This window comes from Carcharodon carcharias, chromosome 22 (assembly GCF_017639515.1).
Source record: "Carcharodon carcharias isolate sCarCar2 chromosome 22, sCarCar2.pri, whole genome shotgun sequence".
In the NCBI taxonomy this organism is placed as follows: Eukaryota; Metazoa; Chordata; class Chondrichthyes; order Lamniformes; family Lamnidae; genus Carcharodon; species Carcharodon carcharias.
The window spans coordinates 20,707,621-20,729,206 of record NC_054488.1 but is presented as its reverse complement, the minus strand read 5'-3'; the positions used below and the strand labels follow the sequence as shown (position 1 = coordinate 20,729,206).

Below are 21,586 nucleotides of genomic sequence, written 5' to 3'. Positions count from 1 at the left end.
GTGTGTACGCTACCTTGGGAGGCTACCCAGTAAAAGCTGGCAGTCTCCCTGCAGGCTTGGGGATAGGACCATTGTGGTTGGAAACCCTATGGTCCAAGGAGGGCAACTCCAGCAGCAATGGCCACCCAATTGAAAAAGACTCCTCTGCCCTTCGCAACAACATCCCTCCCTCCACCCCCAGCCGGGTCCTGCCTGATTGGTTCCGATGAGCCCAACCAACTTACCTGTATTCTGGGATCTCCTCCATCTTCACTGCCCTGTTACCTGCTGCAGTCCCAACTGTGGCCACAACACCTGGTGGCGCTATTGAGCCCTCTGGCTGGCAGCTCTTGGAGGTGCAATCTTTGGCTTTAAAGACATTGAAGCCCTGATGGCAGGCAGTTAACTGTCTCATTGCCATGCAGTCTGATCAGGACTTCCGAAGATGGCTGTGGTGGGATTGCCACCGGCTCTCTGGCTGGTAAGACGGGGGTCATTATTGTAGCTGTTAAATTCAGCCCACAGCATTTGCAGCACAGAAACAGGCCACACAGCCCCACCAGCCGCCTTCCAGTTTATTTTACCTCACCCCATTAGCGTATCCTTCTATACCTTTCTCCCTCATACTTAGCAAGCTTTCTGCTTTAAATGACATACCCGACACAAAAATAATAAAAATGACCTTTGCCATTACTCCATTAACTTTCTTGATGTCCTAAACTAGTACAAGCATCAGTACTACAATATTTATCCCTGAGGTTTCTTTTAACCATTTCTGATTTTTTTGAGTTTATTTTTATCAAAGAATGAATCAAGAACTGGCAGGAAAACAGCCTATTATTTCTTTTTGTCAACATCCCTATGGAGACAGTAGGCTGGATTTTCGCAGAGTCAAGAAGACTCTGCAGACCTTTAAGAATGGTGGGCTGGACCTGGCATGGAAGTTCTGTCTCCGTTTCCAATGGATCCAAATGTAGGATAAAGGGTGTGGGGCATGATTTACACAGGAGATAAACCTGAGCTCAGGAGGGCCATTTGAACTTACTGCTGAATTCAAACCGACCCCATTTTGGCTGTTCCAAGGGCCTTAGCCGGCCGTGTGGGAGTCACGAATTGATGGAGTAGACGTAAATGCCCTTGAAGGGCGGATGAGGCCTGTACATCTGTACAGCTATCATCATCTGAAGTTCTTTAAACGCTCTGCACCTTAAGCTAAAAAAAAAAGCAGCTGTCAGTGAGAGTTTCAAATAAAAGTCTACTGAACTGCTTTGATTGACAGGCCTAGATTAGAACAAAAGTAGCATTTGGTCCTGCAGTTTCAATAGAGCTCTTTGTTGACATTTTCCAAGATCTGTCATTATGTCAGATTGATGTAATGACTTGGCTGAATTTCAAAAGTTACAATTATCTCAGCAAGGCATTCTGAGTTTACAAGTTTGACAGCTTAAAGAAGCCATTAAAGGATTAGCTGTATTTGATGTGGGGACTGAATAGAAGTTTTTTTTTAAGAGGTTAAGCACCTGAGATTTTAAAACTTAGGGTTTTCTGAGTGGGAACTTTTTCCACTATCAAGTGTGTAGGATTGGGAGCGGTATTAGATTGTTAGAAGTTTAATTTTTTTTCACCTCCATGTGGCTCCTGAGGTCTGCCCATGGTGGATACAGGGGGAGTGGCTATGGAGGTGGCATGGAGGATATGAAGTGGGGTCATGGATGGGGAGTATAATTTGGCATTGAGTTGGCATGGAGGGTATGAGGGGCCATGGGGTGTGTTCGGGGGTGGTGAAGACTAGAGGGCCTAATGACTTGTAAAACAACTGGGACAATTTCCAGATAACTGAGGCAGGCCTTCCAATCAGTCCACCTCAGCATTTACATGCCCCAGTGGCTGCTAATGCCCTGCTTCTGGGGTTGGCAGGCGCAATTCCTTCTCACACCCGCCCCTCTGGAGTGAAAATTGCGCATTTTGGAGTACTTTTTACTGAGGCGAGTCCGGCGGGTCAGGAAATTTCTTGTCTCGAATTATCTGCCTTGGTAATCAAAATCCGACCCTGTGTATACCCATCCTTTGTGCCGAATAGGTCACTTACAACTTAAGTTTCACAAGCCTTTGTCACTCAATCAAATTTAGCTTGACATCCTAATAATAGATGCTACAATCAAATCTGTTTACACCAGATTTAAGACAACTTAGCTTCAGAAGAGAGCAAGCTGTCAATGCAGTACCTATGGGAGAATTTGCTTCCAGGCAATGAACCTTGTTCCTCGAGGGGTTACTGTCATCTAATTACAGGCCCTGTTGTAAATACAGAGCCTGACTTGGCCTTTCCCTATCTCTGCAACCTTCTCCCAGCCCTGTGAAACTCCCCAATATCTCTATGTTCCTCCAGTTATGGTCCCTTGTGTTTCTCTGATGTTTAATTGCTCTACCATTGGCTGTGCCTTCAGCTGCCAATGCCCCAGCTTTGGAATTCCCTCTCTAAACCTCTCTACCTTGCTACCCCTCCTCCTCTAAGACATCTTTTAAAAACGTTTTAATAACCAAGCATTTAGCCATTGTCCTAATATCTCTTAATGTGGCTAAGTGTCAGATTTTGTTTGATAATTGCTCTTGTAAAGTGCCTTGGAACATTTTGCAATGTTAAACGTGCTATATAAATGAAAGGTATCGGGCCATAACTTCCAACTAGCATCGGAAAGGGATTGCCTGCAGGAATTAGAAGAAATAAGAACATACTTAGCTGCCCTTGAAAATTATGCTGACACTTCCAATCACTGGAGCAGGTTGGGGCCTGCATCGAAAGACTCCTCACAGGCCCCAGCGAAGTGCAGCTCTGGCGGATTCAAGGAGGCCTTGTCCTCTTTATATGGCACTAGCAGGGGTGAGGACAGGTGGGTGGGGGGGTCGGAGGGGAGGTCAGGGGGTTTGGGGAGAGGGGTCGGAGGTCAGGGGATTTGGGGAGGGGGTGGGGGTGGTGGTCAGGGGTGGTGAGGGCTGTTGGAGGTTGGGGTGGTAGTGGGGTGGTCGAATGTTGGGTGGTCAGAAAGCGGGGGTAGTTGAGGTGGATGGGGGGGTCGGGGTGTGTCCGAGGGCAGGGGGTGGTCGGGAGTTGGGGCTGGAGTCCTCTGCAGGTCGGTCTGGATGTTTACAATAGTTACCCAAAAGTTAGAAGAGCTTTTCTAACTTTTTCAGGGTGACCATTGGTGTAACCCCTGGCAGAACTATCTGAAGTTTGCGATTTAAATTGGATTTTCGGATAGTTCCCAGAGCAGGGCAACTGTCCAGAGGAAGTTAGCACTTCTGGGCAATTGCCGTGTGGGAACTGCCGAGAGGGATTCCCCAGTGCATCTTTGGGCTGCCCCCCAAATCTGATGCTGGGGTTGTTTGGAAGTTATTGTTTGCAGCAAACAACAACACAGGTTGCTTTTCTAAACCTTCTGTATAAAATGTTATAGATGATTACACGATAATAAACTGGACAGATTAGTGACTTCAATATAAAAAGGATGAAAAGCTGCTGTAAATGACAAGCAGAAAGAGAATGTGGTGAGACGTGCGAGAACTAACATGGCACTGAGCGATGCTGCAGACGATTTGTTGGTCCTAACTCAGCTGCCAGTTTTACAGTCAGCCTGACATCGGTAGTGGGGAAAATTCTAGAGTCCATTATAAAAGATTTAATAGCTGAATACTTGGAAAACAGTGACAGAATCGGACAGAGTCAGCATGGATTTACGAAAGGGAAATCATACTTGACAAACCTACTGGAATTTTTCGAGAAGGTAACTAGTAGAGTTGATGAGGAGGAGCTAATGGATGTGGTTTATTTGGACTTTCAGAAGGCTTTCGACAAAGTCCCACATAACAGATTGGCGTGTAAAATTAAAGTGCATGGGATTGGGGGTACTGTATTGAGATGGATAGAAAACTGGTTGGCAGACAGGAAGCAAAGAGTAGGAATAAACTGGTCTTTTTCCAAATGGCAGTCAGTGACTAGTGGGGTACCGCAGGGATTGGTGTTGGGACCCCAGCCATTCACAATATATATTAATGATTTAGATGAGGTTGCTAAATGTAACTTCTCCAAATTTGCAGATGACACAAAGCTGGGTGCGAGGGTGAGCTGTGAGGAGAATGCAGAGATGCTTCAGTGTGATTTGGACAAGCTGAGTGAGTGGGCAAATGCATATCAGATGCAACATAATGTGGATAAATGTGAGGTTATCCACTTTGGTAGCAAAAACAGGAAGGCAGATTATTACCTGAACGTTTATAAATTGGGAGGGGGGAATGTGCAATGAGACCTGGGTGTCCTCGTACACCAGTCGCTGAAGGTAAGCATGTGGATGCAGTAGGCAGTAAAGAAGGCAAATGGTATGTTGGCCTTCATAGTAAGAGGATTCGAATAGAGGAGCAGTGATGTCCTGCTGCAATTGTACAGTGCCTTGGTGAGACCACACCTGGAATATTATATGCAGTTTTGGTCTCCGTATCTGAGGAAGGATGTTCTTGCTATAGAGGGAGTGCAGCAAAGGTTTACCAGACTGATTCTTGGGATGGCAGGACTGACATATGAGGAGAGATTGAGTCGGTTAAGATTATATTCGCTGGAGTTCAGAAGAATGAGGGGGGGATCTCATAGAAACCTATAAAATTCTAACAGGAATAGACAGGGTAGATATAGGAAGGATGTTCCTGATGGTGGGGGAGTTCAGAACCAGGGGTCATAGTCTGAGGATATTGGGTAGACCATTTAGGACTGAGATGAGGAGAAATTTCTTCACCTGGTGAGCCTGTGGAATTCGCTACCACAAAAAGTAGTTGAGGCCAAAACAGTGTATGTTTTCAAGAAGGAGTTAGATATAGCTCTTGGGATGGAAGGGATCAAAGGGTAGGGGGAGAAAGCAGGAGCAGGCTATTGAGTTGGATGATCAGCCATGATCATGATGAATGGCGGAGCAGGCTCGAAGGGCCGAATGGTCTACTCCTGCTCCTATTTTCTATGTTTCTATGTTTATACATATTTTCCTTTTTAATGCAAATTCCCATAGTTTCAATCTAGTTACAATCTAGTCTGGTTTATTTAAAAATGCAGATGTTCCCTTATCACCTATGTTTACCCACTTAACATTTCAAACCTAGCTCATCATCTACCACATCAAAGCCTTCAAACCAGCTGCCTTTAATCCAGTTTAGTCTCACACAGACACACACAGGCACATATAGACTCAGATACCACTATTTTACAATAAATTCCAATAACATTATGATAATTATTATATCTTCCTGACAGAGCTGGGAAGCTGTCCCATCCAAATCAATTTTTCTATTTGTCTCTTCATGGCATTGAGTCACTTGATGCCACATGGTGTTGTCATATTAGACTCAACTGTGTTGAGCCATACAAGTCTATGGTGTCTGCTTAAGGCGGCATCCAGTGTATTAGCAAAGTGCCCAATTTTTTATGTGCAAGCGTAGGGGTAGAATTGACAGGCCGCCCAATTGCAAGGGCCATCAGAACCATGTCCAAACCTGTCCTTATCTATTGGCGACACTTCCCAGCAAGCAATCAGAAGTGTTTAAGCTGTGGCTGAATTTCCTGCACCCACAAACCAATGTGTGCTGAGGTCAGTTATAGCATCGTACTGTGGCTGAGGAGGGTAGTTATTTAATTGTGACTTTGGATTTGAAGAATTAAATATTGCATAAAGTTTACACCACAAAAACGGGCCATTTGGCCCAATTAGTTTCTGCCAATGTTTGTGTTCTAGACCAGCCCCCCAGCTCGCTTCACCTCACCCGATTAACGTAACCTTTAATATTTTCTCCCTTTAGCTTCCCCTTAAATGAGTATATGTTGTTCACCTCACCACTCTGTGCATAAAGAAGTTTCACCTGAATTCTTTATTGAATAACCAATAATATTGAAGTATTAATAACATATGATGAGAGGGTGATGGGGTAAAATAAGTGGTGACATTTGTCAGTATGCATTCAGGCATGGCTACCAATTGGTGGCAACGAGATGGTTCTCTCTAAAACATGCCCAGAAGCTGCTTGTTCATGTTGGAATATGCTAAATTGTAGTTTCTATAAATGAGAGTGATTATAATATGCTTGAGTTTGATGTAGTGTTTTAAAGGAAGGTGTAACAGTTACTAAGATTCTAGACTTTGGTAAAGCTAACTTCAATGTGATGAGACAGACTGTCCATAGTAAACTGGTTAAGTCTTTTGATGGGTAAAATGACAGAAGATCAGTGTGAGTTCAGATAGAATTTGTGCTGCAAATCCAGTTCATATCCCTAAGGCACAAGAGCTCTACTTGTTTTATTCGTCCTTGGCAAGGTCAGCATTTATTGTTCATCCCTAATTGCCCTTGCTGAGTGGCTTGCTAAGCCATTTCAATAGACAATTAATAGTTAACCACACTGCTGTGGGTCAGGAGTCACATTTAGGCCAGCCTGTGTAAGGATGACCGATTTCCTCCCTTGAAGGATATTAATGAACCAGGTACGTTTTTATGACAATCTGGTAGTTTCACGATCATCATTACTGAGACTACCGCTTAATTCCAGATTTATTAATGAATTGAATTTAAATTTCCGCAAGTGCTTTTGTGGAATTTTAACTTTTATCTTTGGAGCATTAATCAGGGTCTCTGGATTACTGTGATAAAAACAAAAAATGCTGGAATAGCTCAGCAGGTCTGGCAGTATCTGTGGAGAGAGAAATGGAGTTAACATTTCGAGCCTGTACGACTCTTCTTTGGCCTCTGAATTACTAGTCAAGGAACATTATTATTATGCTACTTTCCCCTTCTTGCCCTTAAAAATAGTCTTGGAAGACTGGATAAGGTAGTGGCAACATAAATCTAAAAGGAAAAACAGATAAAAATGCAAAAAAGAGCACAAATCCTGACAAATGGGAAAAATACAACGAACAGGATAATGTGACAAAGCAGATAGGAGGAGCTACAAAAAGACAGTATGAAAAGAAATTTCCATGGGATATCAAAATCAATACAATGTTTTTACAATTATAATAGGGAAAAGAAAGTGGCCAGGAGCATTGTGGGCCTCTTGAAAACCAGAAATGGTGATATTGTCAATGAAATTAAGGAAATGGTGGACATGTTAAAAATCACTTTGCCAGTATTTACAGAAGAGGAAGAGATCAGCATGCTAGAAATACCAAGGAAACGAATTTTGAATCAGGGATAGGGAGTCACCAAAATTAACATCAGCAAAATAACAGTAATTAAGAAAATAATAAAAGCAACTTATGGCACCTTTAATGTAATAAATTGTTCCAAGATGCTTCACAGAGACATTATAAAACAAAATATGACACTGAGCCATTTAAGGGGGGGTGGGGTGTGTGCTGGGGGTTGTGGCGGGTAAGTGGGGGGGGGGTGGGGTTGGGGTGGTGGGGGGGTGTGGGGCGGGGAGGTGGGGGTGGGGGGGGTGCTGTGGGGATGCTGTGGGGGGAGCGGGGGGTTGGGAGGGGTACTGGGGTGCTGTCGGCGGGGGGATGCTGGGGTGCTGGGGGGGCACAGGAGGATTTGAAAATGGGTGAAAATTTTAAAATTGATGCATTGTTTAAATGGGTGCCAATGTAGATCAGTGAACACAGGGCAGCAGAGCTTTGTGAGGTTGGTCAGGTGTGTGTTCGAATTGTCAAGTCTGGAGGTAACAAAGGCATGGATGAGGGTTTCAGCAGCAGAAGAGCTGAGACGGGTAGAGCCAGTCGATGTTATAGAGGTGGAAATAGGCTGTCTTATCTACAGTGCAAACATTTGGTTGAAAGCTCATCTGGGGTCAAATATGACACAAAGGTTGCAAGCAGTTTGGGTCAGCCTCAGGTAGTTGCCAGGGAGAGGGACGGAGTCAAGCTAGGGAGCAGTTTCTGGTGGGGAGTGAAGACATTGGCTTCAGTCTTCCCAATATTTAATTGGAAGAAATTTCTGCTCATCCAGCACTGGATGTCTGACCAACAGTCAAGCAATTTTACAGAGAGGGGTGGTGGTGAGGTAAAGCTGGATGTTCTCAGTGTGCATGTGAAAAGAGGAGGGAATGAAAGTGAAGATGGGGCAGTAAAATAGCATGACCCTGAATTGGGCAGGCGCTCTGATGTCACCTTGTCATTGGCCGATTTTTTCCTCAAAGTGCCTGCCGTGCCGGATCACTGGCTGACTGATTGGATGTGGGCAATACTTAACAAATTAAACGGCCCAATAGACTAAGAATTTCCCAGGTGATTCTAATATTAGCTGTGGCGCATGGGAAATGCAGGGACTTGCCTACTACAATGAGGTGAGGTATTAGCACCAGAAGAGTTGTGAACCGAAATATGACGGGATTGTGAACTTGTCTGCAGTGTGGATTCTCAAACCAAGCCAAGCTTTCATGTTTGCAGGTGCTATGGACGTTGGGGCCAAAGTGATTTGCTGCTGCTGGAAAGGGGAGTCCCAGTCCCTAAGTAGCCACAGATTCCTAGGAGGCTCAAGATAGTGGAGGCTTTATCTGACAATGCAGTTAGTTTTTCAGACTCTGACACTTCCAGTGAGGAATGGCCCAGAGATGGGGATGCAGCCAGATGGTGTGGGCGGCTGTGTAGAGGCCAGGGGGAGCTCCAGCAGCCAGAGGAAGCCATTGGAGGTGGACGAGGAGGGCAAAGTGAGCAGCCTGGTTGCAGAAGATGCTACTTGGCTCAACAGGTGCACTGGCAAAGGCTCAGCTTCATCGAGATGTCTAAGCAACAATGCCAATGCAAATAATGACCATGCCTTTTCAGAGAGGTAGGAGTGGAGCTTTGTAGAATAACGGAACAGGAGTTGAGGCCACTGGGAAGTGGAAGCCACCCAGTGTCTGTCATATTAAAGGTGATGTGGCACTCAGTTTTTTCACCAGCGGATTGTTCCAGGAATCGTCCGGTGATCTTGTGACATTTCTCCGTCAACGGCTATTCACTGCATAAGGAAGGTCACAGATGCCATGTACCGTCAAGTTGGCCAATATGTCATTTAAAAATGATCATGCCAGTCAGGCCAAGAGGACAGTGAGCTTTGGCACTATGGCGGATTCCCCTAGATTCAGGGGCCAATTACTGTACTCATGTGGCCATCAAAACTCCTTCATAGCAGCCTGGCGCCCTTGTGAAAGGGCTTCCACCCTCTCAGTCATCCAGGTTATGTGTGACCACTGTTAAACGGTTCATGCAGATGTTGTGAGGTTTCCAGGAAGCTGCCATGACTCCTCCTACATCCTTAGGCAGTGCCAATTGCCTCAGCTGTTCAGGCCACCCGAGCGCCTTCATATCTGGATTTTGGGCGACAAGGGGTATTCTCTGAAATCATGGCTTCTGACCCATGTACGCAACCCGAGCACAGGCAGAGGGCACATATAACTGCTGCAATATGACTACAAGGGCCACCATCAAGCAAGCCATTGACCTGTTGAAGATGAGGTTTCAATGCCTTGATATATCTGGCAGAGCCTTGTAACACACAATATCCAGGTATCATCTGTGCATTGCAACCTGATGCTCCAGAGTGGAGTAGCGCTGAAGGCAGAGGAAGCCACCAAGCAAACCATATCTTCAGAGGAGGAGGATGATCATGAGACACCTCAAGAGTTGCCACTTGATGAAGAGGTCACTGGTGGGGCCACAGGACACAGACGTACGTGGCAGGGAGATTGCAACTCTTTGACCAGGAAACATTTCGCTTCAGGACAAGTGGAGGGGGATGCTGCGTAAAGAATTTCTCTCCCAGTGACATAGTTCCTGACCTGTTTTTGGAGACCCCAGTAGCTCTGTGAGCCTGTAACCACAATATGCAATGGCCTTCATCAAAACAATCAAGAGTTCCTTGCCTTTACAGACATTCCAGCCATCGGATTGAACATCTGGCTAAGGTGAACTGGTGCACTGAAATAAATATACAATCCATTATAGATTGCATTTCAACAACCTTTTCTTTTATTAAACATTACACATTACACAAAATAACGTCAACCAGTAAATCCATGCATTTAGATATGTGCATACAGTAATTTCTACGAGGTGCTCCCCAAGCACCTGGAGTTAATGTGGAGGTAGGCTGCTGTCTTTTTTGCTTTGGTGCACTAGATGATTGTGGCCTGCATTTCCTGGGTACCTGAACCCTACTGATGTCTAGCACATTTGGGGCTACCTGGCACATTTGGAGCTGCCTCAGTATTGGAGCAGGATTCAGCATTTGTATCACCCTTGAAGGGCTGAGGATCTGTCTCAGCATAGAAGCACCCAGATACGAGACCCCATTGCCTGAAGCCTGCCTCCTCCTCTGCCTTTTGAGGCCATACATTCACTCCCGTGGTTGTCTGGAGTTGCTGCACTCCTGGTGATGGGGAGGTGCACGGCTGGTACATATCGCCCATGCAACACTCTGTTGACATCTGGATTTCAGCTTGTACTCCCTACGTTCCAACTGTCTTTCTATGGAGGATTTCATGCGTTCACATGCCAGAAATATGGTGCCACTCATGGGGTGGATGGATTTCAATGCTTCTGGAAACTCCGACAGATCCTCAAACATTTGATGCATCACCTGGAGCCTCAAATGCTTTGATAATGATACCTGAGGCTCACAATTTGCTTAGTGCTGAACATCTCTGGGCTTCTCCTCCCTCCTTCAAGGGAAGTGGCTGCAGCTGTAACTGTGCCCTGTGTGTCTGTGTAATGCTTATCAGATAGTGCCACCCACGCTAAACGTACAATGGAGCCCACCAAAGGAAGCATGTGCGCTGGTGGAGGGTGCGTAGGAATGAAGTGACACAGTATCTTCACGTAGAAGTGCATCTTGTGAGCTTGTGTGGCTGTTTTACCTTGTCTGTCCCTCATCTACTGCTGGACCTGATGGAAAAAAATATTGAAGTGAAACATATAGTCCTTCAACCTTTTGTCTTCTCTTGATAAGGAACTTCCAGTAGCGGTAACAGCTCACACATGCTCCATGCAAGACATTAGGGAATATTGCACGCAATCAAATCTTTACATACTCATCATACTCTCTACACTTGCCTTGCTCTCAGCGACAGGCTGTCCTGCAGTGACCTATCTGATCTGCATGGCCTCCTCTTCCATTGAGGTCACCATGGTGATAACAGCAATTCGCTTTGGTCTGTTGGCACTCCCTGACATTCTGAGCGCACTTCTCCCGCAAGCATGAACATAGGCAATGTCAGTACTGTCTCCTGGCACCTATGTGCTGGTCACTCTGAGGCACTGTAACTGTGCAGCACCGTGCCACTAGGATGGAATGGTGAGATGGCCATTCAGTCATCTCAGTGCAACATTCACTCATGCTTGAGCATGAGCCTTGGGTGAATGATAACTGGATGCATCATTATTAATATTGGTGCCTGGTGCTGCTCCATGCACGGGTCTATCACCTGGCCTCAGATTACATGGGCGTCTGTCGCTTAATACAGGATTTCCAGTTGTCAACTGTTAATGCCATTCACCTTTTCAGAGCACAGCAGGCCTTTAAACTTACTGAATTTCTCAAGTTATTAAGAGGAACATAAGGGTAGGTAGAGATAAACTATTTTTGCTGGTTGGGGAGCCTAAAACTAAGGAGCATAGCCCAAAAGCGCTAGACCATTCAGGCGTGAAATTGGGAAGCACTTCTACATACAAAGGGTGATAGAGCTTTGGAAATCTCTTCCACAAACAGCAATCAATGCTAGAGCAGTTGTTAATTTTAAATCATAGATTTGATTGACTTTGTTAACCAAAAGTATTAAGGGATATAGGGCAAAGGCGGGTATATGGAGTTAGGTCACTGATCAGACATGATCTCTTTGAAAAACAGAATAGGCTCGAGGGGCTAACTGGCCTATTCTTGTTCATGTAGTTAATTTTCCAGCTTTACTTAAAAAAAAAAGTGGTGAAGCTCAGAGAGCACGTATACTGCCACTTTTGGTAGTTCTGCTAAGTAGTGATGCGAGAGTGATGGAATGACTCTAATCTGACTCTGGAGAAATACTGCAGTGAGATCCACCTGAAGGAGAGGTCCCATTGGTCTTAGCAACTCCAGAGTGGTACTAGGAACATAAGAACAGGGGAAAGCCAGTCAACTCTGAATTGTTCTGCATTGTTTTGGATCCTGGTTGATCTAAGCTGTAACTCCATTTACATGCCATTGCTGCATATCTACTTAAACCCTTATACATTTATCCATTTCAGTCTTGAAAATAGCATTTGACTCCCCTTTGCCCCCACATCTGCAGCTTTTTTGGACATGAATATTCTAGGTTTCTACTGCCAGCTGTGTGTAGAAGTGTTTCCTGACTTCACTGGAATGGCCTAGCTCTCATACTAAGATTGTGTCCCCTTGTTGTGGATTCCCCACCAGAGGAAATATACTTTTTCATTTCAGTATGTACCCTTTGAAGTCTTTTGCCATTTTATTCATTCAATTAGATCACCCCTCAGCCATCAAAACTCAAGGGAATGTGAAGCAGGTTTATGCAACCTGTTCTCATAAATTAGCCATTGTAGCTCCAGTATCATACTTGTGCAGCTGCACTCGAAGGCCGTTATATTCTTCCTGGGGCACAGCTGAGACAGCATATGGGGCCTCGGTTCAATGTCTTACCCAAAAGATAGCACACTTAACAATGCAGCACTCCAACTATACCGCATTGAAGTGTCAATCTAAATTTTGTGCTCAGTGGAATATTGAACCCACAAATTAATGACTAGGGTGTGGGTGAGAATCAGCCTTGCAGCCAGTAAATCAGCCTGGCATCAGTAACTCCAGCATGATTGTGGTCTTAGACAACTTGCAGTTGTCGAGCCTGCTTTACTTTCTCTTGTCATCTTCGAGCGACGGCTGGAACTATTCCTGGAGTGAGTTTTTAAAAAGCATTAATCAGGCAGTAACTTGTTGAAATCAATAAGTGACAACAGTTTCAGGAAATGAGAAGTCACTGGGGACTTGAGCCACTTATTCTTTGGACTGCTTATCCGAGAAAATAATGGCAGACACTCAACACCCAGGGACACTTCTGGTGGAAGTAATCAGGCGTCATTCATTAACCTTCCCCTGGAAAAGTCGCTGAAATTTTTCAGTCTTCTAACTAAAAGGATTTGTTTTTCCCTTTAGCCTTTTATTGACAGTATTCTCAGTTGGCTCACTGGCTGATATCAATCTTAAACTCAGAGAGGTGAGGATATTCCATTGATGGCTGAGTAATTAAGTAGGTTTATTTGGCCCTGCTTTTGTAACAATGCAATTTTATTAGGTATGTTTTTGTGTTTGGCAAGATGAGCAATGGTAGTGTCAGGGAGCAGAATGTTTTTCACTGTGTGTAGGGAATTTAATCCCTCTCTGGAGGCAAGTTTGGGGTGGGGTATGGGCCATGTGACTGAGTGGGAGGATGCGGGATGTGGCTCAATCCTTGTGGCCCTCCTGGCCAAAGGCCAATTTGAAACCCTTAATTGGCCACTTGAGGCCTCATCCTGCCGCCATTAGTATTGAACCAGTGGTGAGCAGGGGACATGTGTGGCCTTTTGGGGGGTTTTCTGGTTTAAAGGCACTCTGTGCTCATTCGAGGGACCCGGCATTGGGAAGGGGAAGCCTGCAGGAAGCTACCCCAGTGCCCTTGTTGAACGCTCCCCCCACCCACCTCCCCTGCCATCCCCAACCTGGCTGGTGCCCCCTCCCTGAGAACCCCATCCCACTTGACTTACCTGTCTCTGGTGGATCCATCACCGATCCCCTGGTAGGCCCAGTGTAATGACGGCAGTGGTCAGCACTCCCGGTGGCACTGTGGGCTGCCAGACTCTGGCTGGTAGCTCTCCGAGGCGAGATTTCCACCTGACTGGGACCTTAATTCAGTGGGAGGCCTGACCTTGGTAAGTGCCAGATTACCTTGTAATAGTGTTGGGCCAACCCGTGTAAAGACAACATGGAGCTCCCACCGGTTTTCCAGCAAGTGGGCGGGACTCACGTCGCTGCAACTAAATTTGACCCTCTGTCTGTAAGAAACACTCCAAGATCAGGCATAGAATGGTTTGGAATAAAGCTCCCTCTACAATGTCGATCCAATGCTCCCAGGGCAAGTACAGCATGGGTTGATACAGAGTAAAGCTCCTTCAACATTGTCGCATCAAAGACCACCAGTTTATTGATAGAATGTGATAGAGACAGAACCACCCTCTGAAAATTTATTCTTTGTTGTGGACCCATGGGAACTGAAGTGGGACTGACTGAACTTTGTTTCGGAACTTGTACAGCTGGCAGACAATTCCATCAACCCAGGTGAGCTCACCTCCACACCCTGGAAGTGAAAGGACAATTTCCTAACCCAAAGAAACATCCAATCCTTAATCAGGTTGTTTTCAATTCCGTTGTTTTGGGCAGTTTCACACCCAGATATATGAAGCAAGGTGAGATCAACCAGCAGCATCACATTCAAGTAGTGTTGCTTTGGTTTGTCTTCTATCTCTTTCCTAAAGTATCCTCTCAATCACCCATGCCTGGTTGATCAAGTGGTATTTATTCTCTTCTCCCTTTTCCCATGACTGAGGTGAAATGCAGTGATCCTGTATTGCATTGATGATGATCAGATGAGGTGTGTTTCATTGCTCCACAGCCCGCTCCAAGTTAAAAGGTTGTTGTTGAGGATAAAGAGCAGATACAGACTACGTTAGCACCACAGTTGAGATTTGTAGGATTATAGTTGAGGGCACTTCCTGCAGGAGAAAAAAAACTCAGTCTAGACCGGTGCACAGGCATTGCTACTTGAACTTGTGTTGTAGGGGAGGCTGGTGTTTATGACATTTGCCCCATGCCCAAGCTTTGCTCCTTTCCCCTAGCTGCAGAAGGGGAGAAAATTGGAGGGAGTGGACGGTAATAGTGAGGAAAGTGTGTTAGGTACTTGATTAAGAAAGTAAAAAACCCTGAGAGTTGTCTTAGATTTTGAATGTTTAACCACTATTGTTTGTTTCCTCAGGAGCTGAATGAAAACTTTGTGCAGTTTTACCTCAAAGTTGTACAGTGCGGGAGCTCTCTGTGCCACCCTGTTGTTAACCACTTCTCCTTTTTAAAATCATATGCCCCAGATTCTGACTGTACAGCTCCCCATGTAGTACAAGGCTCTTCCTCTGCGCCATTCAATATTTCTGTTGTGGAGATCATTTTTGAAGTGTTTGGAGATGATAATACGTTTACCTGATTATGCATGTGCCATATCCTGGGAGCTCTTACGAAAAGACTTTTGATGTCATTTGGTATTTAGAGGTGTTTACATGTAAATTGGAGAGTTTTGCTTCACTGCTGCTTGCAGTTAACCTAGTTCTGAGTTGAGTTGAGGCTGTCTTTTTGCTCAGTCAGCAGTTCAGAGTCTAAACAGTGATGCATCTTTCCACAGATATCTGGTGATACATTCTTTGCAGATGTTGCTCGAGACATTCTGCTCTATGCCTCGCGAGATCTGAGTGATCAGGTAAGTCATCACTTTCCTCCAGTGTTACCATTTTGAGTATCAATTATTGGAGTCTATTCATCAGGGACTCTGTATCGTGAATGTAGCAGTTGATTTATGATACACCTCTCTTCTTGCATGTTTCTGTGTGGAAATGGAAGTCGATTTTATAAATGTTTTCTTTTCTGAAGGTAGAGACTCTGTGAGGCCTGGCTCTCCATACTTTCCTTCATAAACTTGAGCTCATCCACAACTCTGTTGCCTATGTTCTAATTTGCACCAAGTCCTGGTCACCTATCACCCTGTGCTGACTAACGTACTTTGGCTCCCGGTTAAGCAACATCTCCATTTTAAAATTCTCTTTTTTCTTTTCAAAATCTCTCCATGGCCTCACGTGTCCCTACAAGTTTTACCACAATAAAAATGCTATATAAATATAAGTTGTTGTTGCTAAGATCAGCTTACTCAGCAAAGACCAGAGATTTAAGTTGACTCTTTCTTGCTGTGCCGGCCTCATTGAGTCATGGAACCAGACTGGAAGCTGATTCATTTGCAGAGCCTTGCAAAGTGATTGATAGGCTGTTCCACTGCAGCAGCTTCACAACAGAACCTGATTTTGTCCTTTATCATCAGAACATGCCCCTTTCTTGCAGGTGTCACTAGAGACTGATTACGAACAGGAACACTGGATTATTTCCCACTTCTTAGCATAGGAACACAGAGGACCAAATGAAGAATTCCCGTCAATCATGAGATCATAGAATGATAACACAGAAGGAGGCAATTTGACCCATTGTGCTTGTACCAACTTTTTGAAAGAGCTATCCAATTAATTGCATTTCCCTGTCCTTTCCCAATCGCACTGTGAATTTTTCCCCTTCAAATATTTATTCAACTCCCTTTCAAAGGCTCTGGCAGTGTACTCCAGATCACAACTTACTCATGCAAATAAAAAAACAACCTCTTCATCTCACCTCTGGTTCTTCTGCCAGTTAACTTAAAATCTTTGTGCCCTGGCTACTGACCTTCTACCAGTTTTCCTTAATCATTCTATAGAAAACCTTCATGACATTGAACATATCTATTAACATCGCCTTAACCCCTCTGTTTTAAGGAAAACAACTTCTCCACTCCACATAATTGAAGTCCTGCATGCCTGCTACCATTCTGGTAAATCTTCTCCGCTCTCTTTCTAAGGCCTTACATTGTAAAGTATGATGCAATACTCCAGCTGAGGTCTAAACAGCGATATATAAATGGTCAGCCTAAATTTCGATGAATTTTGAATTCTATGCCTCCGCCACAATTGAGGTTAACAAACTCAGCACAGATCGAGAGTGAAACGTGGAACAGATCTCTCTGTGCGGCACAGCACGCAGGAATGCACCTACTCACTGAGCCAATGCTGTAGAGACAAAAATAACAACTTCATAGTGATGGCACCTTTAACTTAATAAAAGATTCCAAGGTACTTCACATCAAACAAAATTTGATACTGAGCCATGTAAAGTAATGTTAGAAAAGATGAGATAGGGGTTTAAGAAGAAAGGTTCAAAGCAGAAAGAGAGGTAGAGCAGTGGAGAGGTCCAGTAAGGAATTTCCAAAGCTTAGAGCCTTGACAGCTGAAGGCACAGCTACCAATGCTGGAGCAATTAAAACTGGCTAGAGGTCAGAATTAAAAGAGAATAGATAATTTGCAAGGGTGTATGGCTGGAGGATAGGGAGATACTGAGATAAGGAGGGGTGAGGCCAAGTGGGGGTTTGAACACAAGGATGAAAATTTTGAAATCAAGGTGATGTTTAACTGGGAGCCAAAGTAGGTCACTGAACACTGGGTGACCAGATTTGGTGTGACACGGGCAGCAAAGTTTTGGATGCTTTCAAATTTATGGAAGATAGAAAGTGGGAGGCTGGCCAAGAGTGTGTTGGAATGGTCATGTTTAGAGGTAACAAAAGGCATGGATGAGGGTTTTACCAGCAGATGAGCTGAGGCAGGGCAGAGGTAGAAAATGTTATAGAGGTAAAAATAGGTGTTTTTAGTGATGGCATGGTGGATATGTGGCCGGAAGCTCAACTGGAAGTCAGATATGACATTAGAGTTGCGAACACTCTGGTTCAGCCTCAAGACAGTTGTCAGGGAAAGGGATGGAGCTGGTAATCAGGGAATGTAGCTTGCGGTTGAGAAAATTTCCGTTCATCCAGTGCTGGATGTCAAACAAGCAGCCAGACAGTTTGGCAACAGCGGAGGAGTCACGGGGTGATGGTGTGGGTACAGCTGGGTGTCATCAGCCTATACATACATATATATAATATGTATGCAAACTGATGCTATGCTTTCATATGAAGTCACCGAAGGGCAGCATGTAGATGAGAAACAAGAGAGGGCCAAGATGAATCCTTAGGGAACAACAGAGGTGGATGGGAGTAGGAAAAAAATCCATTGTACGTGACTCTCTGGCAATGACTGGATGCATGAGAATTGAATCAGGCGAGTGCAATCCCACCCAGCTGGATGATGGTGGAGAGGCATTGGAGGAGGATGGTGTCGGTCAACTATGACAAAGGCTGCAGGCAGCTCGCGAAAGACTTGTTGGTACCAGTGCACTCTGGAATTACCTTACCAGGACTGGGTTGTGCTGAGTCTTGTTCCATTAAGCTTGGTGCTTCCATCAGTTGTGGTTTCCAGCCCATTCCAGGATTTGAGTAATAACCTGTGTTGACGTTTCAGTGTTGTGCCACATTGCCAGCCATTTTGTCTTTGTGTTGAAATGGGACCCTCTTTGCCTGTTTCAGTAGTTGGGGGGGTAATGAGCTCAGTTCCCATATGCAAGGAAGAGCAAGAAGTTCCTCTTCTTACCAAAAGTTGTTCCTCAACCAAAAATTAGTATAAGTAGTCACATTTGTGCTCTTGTTGCATGCAAAATATGTACCTTGTTTGCCTGCATAACTGTAGCCACTGCATCTCTGAGTCATTTTTTTGCATGTGATCTTTGTAATGTTTCACAGAGATATGATAATAAATGTAAGGTTTTCCCTTCTTTGGCTATAGAGTGAAGCTCATTGTTTAAATATTGTGTTCATTGATAGAAAGAACTTGCATTTATATAGTGCCTTTCTGGACCTCAGGATATTCCAAAATGCTTCATAGCCAATGAGGTACTTTTAAAGAGTAGTGATTGCTATAACATGGGAAATGTGGCAGCCAATTAGCACACCTCAAGGTCCCACAAGCAGCAATGAGATAATGGCTAAATAATCTATTTTCATGATGTTGGTGATGGATAAATGTTGGTCAATTTATCAGGGAGAACACACTGTTCTTGGAATAGTGCTGTAGAACCTTTTATATCCACCTGAGAGGGTAGGCAGGGCTTCGGTTTAACATCCCATCTGAAAGATGATACTTCTGACAGTGCAGCACTCTAAGTTCTGCACTGAAGTGTCAGCTTTAGATTGTGTGCTCAAGGCTCTGGAATGGGTCTTATATCCATGACCTTTTGATTTTAGAGGTGAGAGTGCCACCACTGAGACAAGACCCTCTAATTACAGATTGAATACATTCCATCAGAACTCAGTTTATAAAATGAAAACTGAGTAATAGTGAACAATAACATTTTTCCATCTTACAAATTTCTTCTCTCCCTGCCTTTTGACAGGCTGGTTCCAATAGCAGGAGTGATGACTGTCAGGCCTTTAGCACCTCACCAAGTCAGCAAACACTGAGGTCAGAGTTCCTATATTGGCCAACCTGTCAATATTGCTCTTACTCTTTTTACTGGGAGGAAGTTCGTCATGACCTAGCAATCACCGAAGCTGAAAGATCCTAGCCCCCGCTCCCCCCACCCCAACTGCCTAGCAGTGGTATTGTGCACTTCACCTTGATGTCTCTTCTGCTGTTCTTAAGAGAAAAATACAGCAAAACGGGAACAGAACAAGTAAACTCTGATTTGAGATTCCATGGAATTACTTCCAGCAGATCTGTTGAGCTCTGCTTGGGATAGCAGAAGGCAAAATTCAACTGCAAATGTTGCAGTCAGCATAAGTGTTCTGAAACCTGGACATTATTTAAACTAACCCTTTCAAGTTTACCCTGCTGTAACTGTGCTCGCAATATCATGAATACAAAGACACTAAATATGTTTATAATCTTCTAGCTCCTAGCTGGAGAATTAATAAGACTGGATGAACAAAATGAGAGAAGCTGCAACTTGTTAAATACGATGTTGAGGCAGTGCAATACAAGCCACAACACGCTTGCTTAACATGGAAGCAGAATTATTTTAGTGGTGTTTTAATGCAGCCAAATATTCAATTAATTGTTGCAGAAACCCATAGATTATTCAATTAGGATAAATCAGTCGCCTGTGATATAATCCTGCTATGATGTCAAGTTAATTTTAGTTTGCTAATCCGTTCACTGACAGTCTGCTAATGAAACAGCAGACACAAACAAATTGTTTGTCAGGCTAGGTGATCAGGGCTCAGTTCCTGTCTTTGTTCTGTCTGATAACAGTCGCATGTCATCACTTGAATCATAAACTGAGGAGGGTGCAGAATTAATCAGGCACCAAAAGCAGAATATGGCAGATGCTGGAGTCTATAGTAGAAGTGAAAAGGCTGGAAACACTCAGGTCAGGCAGCATCTGTGGAGAGAGAAAGAGAGTTGATGTTTCAGGTCAATGACCTTTCATCAGAACTGGGAGAAATCAGAGTATGACAGATTTTAAACAAGTACAGATGCAAGGAAAAATCAGGGAGGGAATAGGGGATGAAAAAACAGGAAAAGTGGAGAACCTGGGTCTGTATTTTTCGCTGGTTGGGTGTGCCCGATTGGTGGGCTCGGGAGCGGACGGGAAACAGATGCGATCGTCCCCCAACTGAAATGTGTGCTGAGAAAGGCTCAGCACTGCTGGTTGGGGTGGGAAGAGGGCAGACGCTTACGTCACTGCAGGTGCTGGTGAGCGCTTCCGCTGAGCTCCCTGAAGGCAGACAGCTGCCTCAGGGAGCTACAGGCTTCCACAGAATAAGTGAAACAACAAAAATGCTGCAAGATATGTCCATGCAGCACAATCAAGCACCTGAAAGCACCTCATAAAAAAACATTCCCCAGATATCTCCTCTTTTATTTGCCCACGGAGATTTCATCCCACCCTGGATCAAGGTTTGAGCAAAAATGTAAAGGCCTCCTGGCTGATTGGCCTGTCCGCTAACCATAAAAGTGGACGGGCCATAAAAAATCGCTTTCAATCGCCTCCTTGATGAACTTAATTGGCCCCTCAATTGTCGGCCAGCGCGCTTCCGACTGCCATGCGTGTCTGCACAGTGAGGCATCGTGCGAATGTGCGACGACGTCGGGATCCTGGCCTGACGTCATCTTGTGCTATTTCACAACTGGATGGGTTGGGTGTGCCGCCCTGCCCGCGGGAGACAGAAGAGAGGGAAACAAACATAGAAATGAAAGACAGAAAAGTAGAAAGCAAAAGCGGAAGGTGAAGGAGAAGAGGACTAGCAGTAAATAGGGCCATAAAAAAAGTGTAAAAATGTTACAACGACAAATTTGTATGTGAATGCACGGACCATTTGCAATAAGGTAGACAAATTAACAGCACAAATAGATGTAAACAGGTACAATATGATTGTGATTTTGGAGACATGGCTGCAGGGTGACCAAGACAGTGAACTGGATATTCAAGGGTATTCGATATTTAGGAAGGACAGGCACAAAGGAAAAGGAGGTGGGGTGTTGTGAGTTAAAGATGAAATCAGTGTAATAGTGTTAGGAAATAGAGATAGCTTAAGTAAGTTATATTTGTATTTGTGGGTGTTAGGAATGAGTTTTAGCTTTAAACTTAAGTTTGATTTTGCATTTCTGTATGTGTGTGTTAAGAAAGGTCAAATTGAGTTTTAGTTACACTTTAAAAAGGTGCCTGCATTTGTAAAGAGGTTTTTATGATTGTTGCAGCTAAGGTAAACAAACAAGGGTGGAAGAATTGAGCTGTTACCTAGCAACAGGGGTCCAGAGAGGCAGGTCCCTCCCACGGGTGCACATACAGGAGAAGAGAAACAACAGTTTGATTTTTGAAGCTGTTTGAGTTCAGTTGGTTTTGAAAGTAGCTGCCAGGAGAGACTGGA

The 21,586-nt window shown here is 44.5% G+C and overlaps 1 protein-coding gene across 4 annotated transcripts in view; it reads left to right on the top strand.

The window, feature by feature from the left end:
• The window catches only part of spata20 (spermatogenesis associated 20), a 380,734-nt gene that overhangs the window by 43,265 nt on the left and 315,883 nt on the right, over window positions 1-21,586 (top strand). For all 4 annotated transcript variants that reach the window (XM_041217280.1, XM_041217283.1, XM_041217282.1 and 1 more), the window contains exon 9: window positions 15,401-15,475. In XM_041217280.1, coding sequence (XP_041073214.1) covers window positions 15,401-15,475 — 75 coding nt within the window. The remainder of the gene's footprint in view (window positions 1-15,400; window positions 15,476-21,586) is intronic.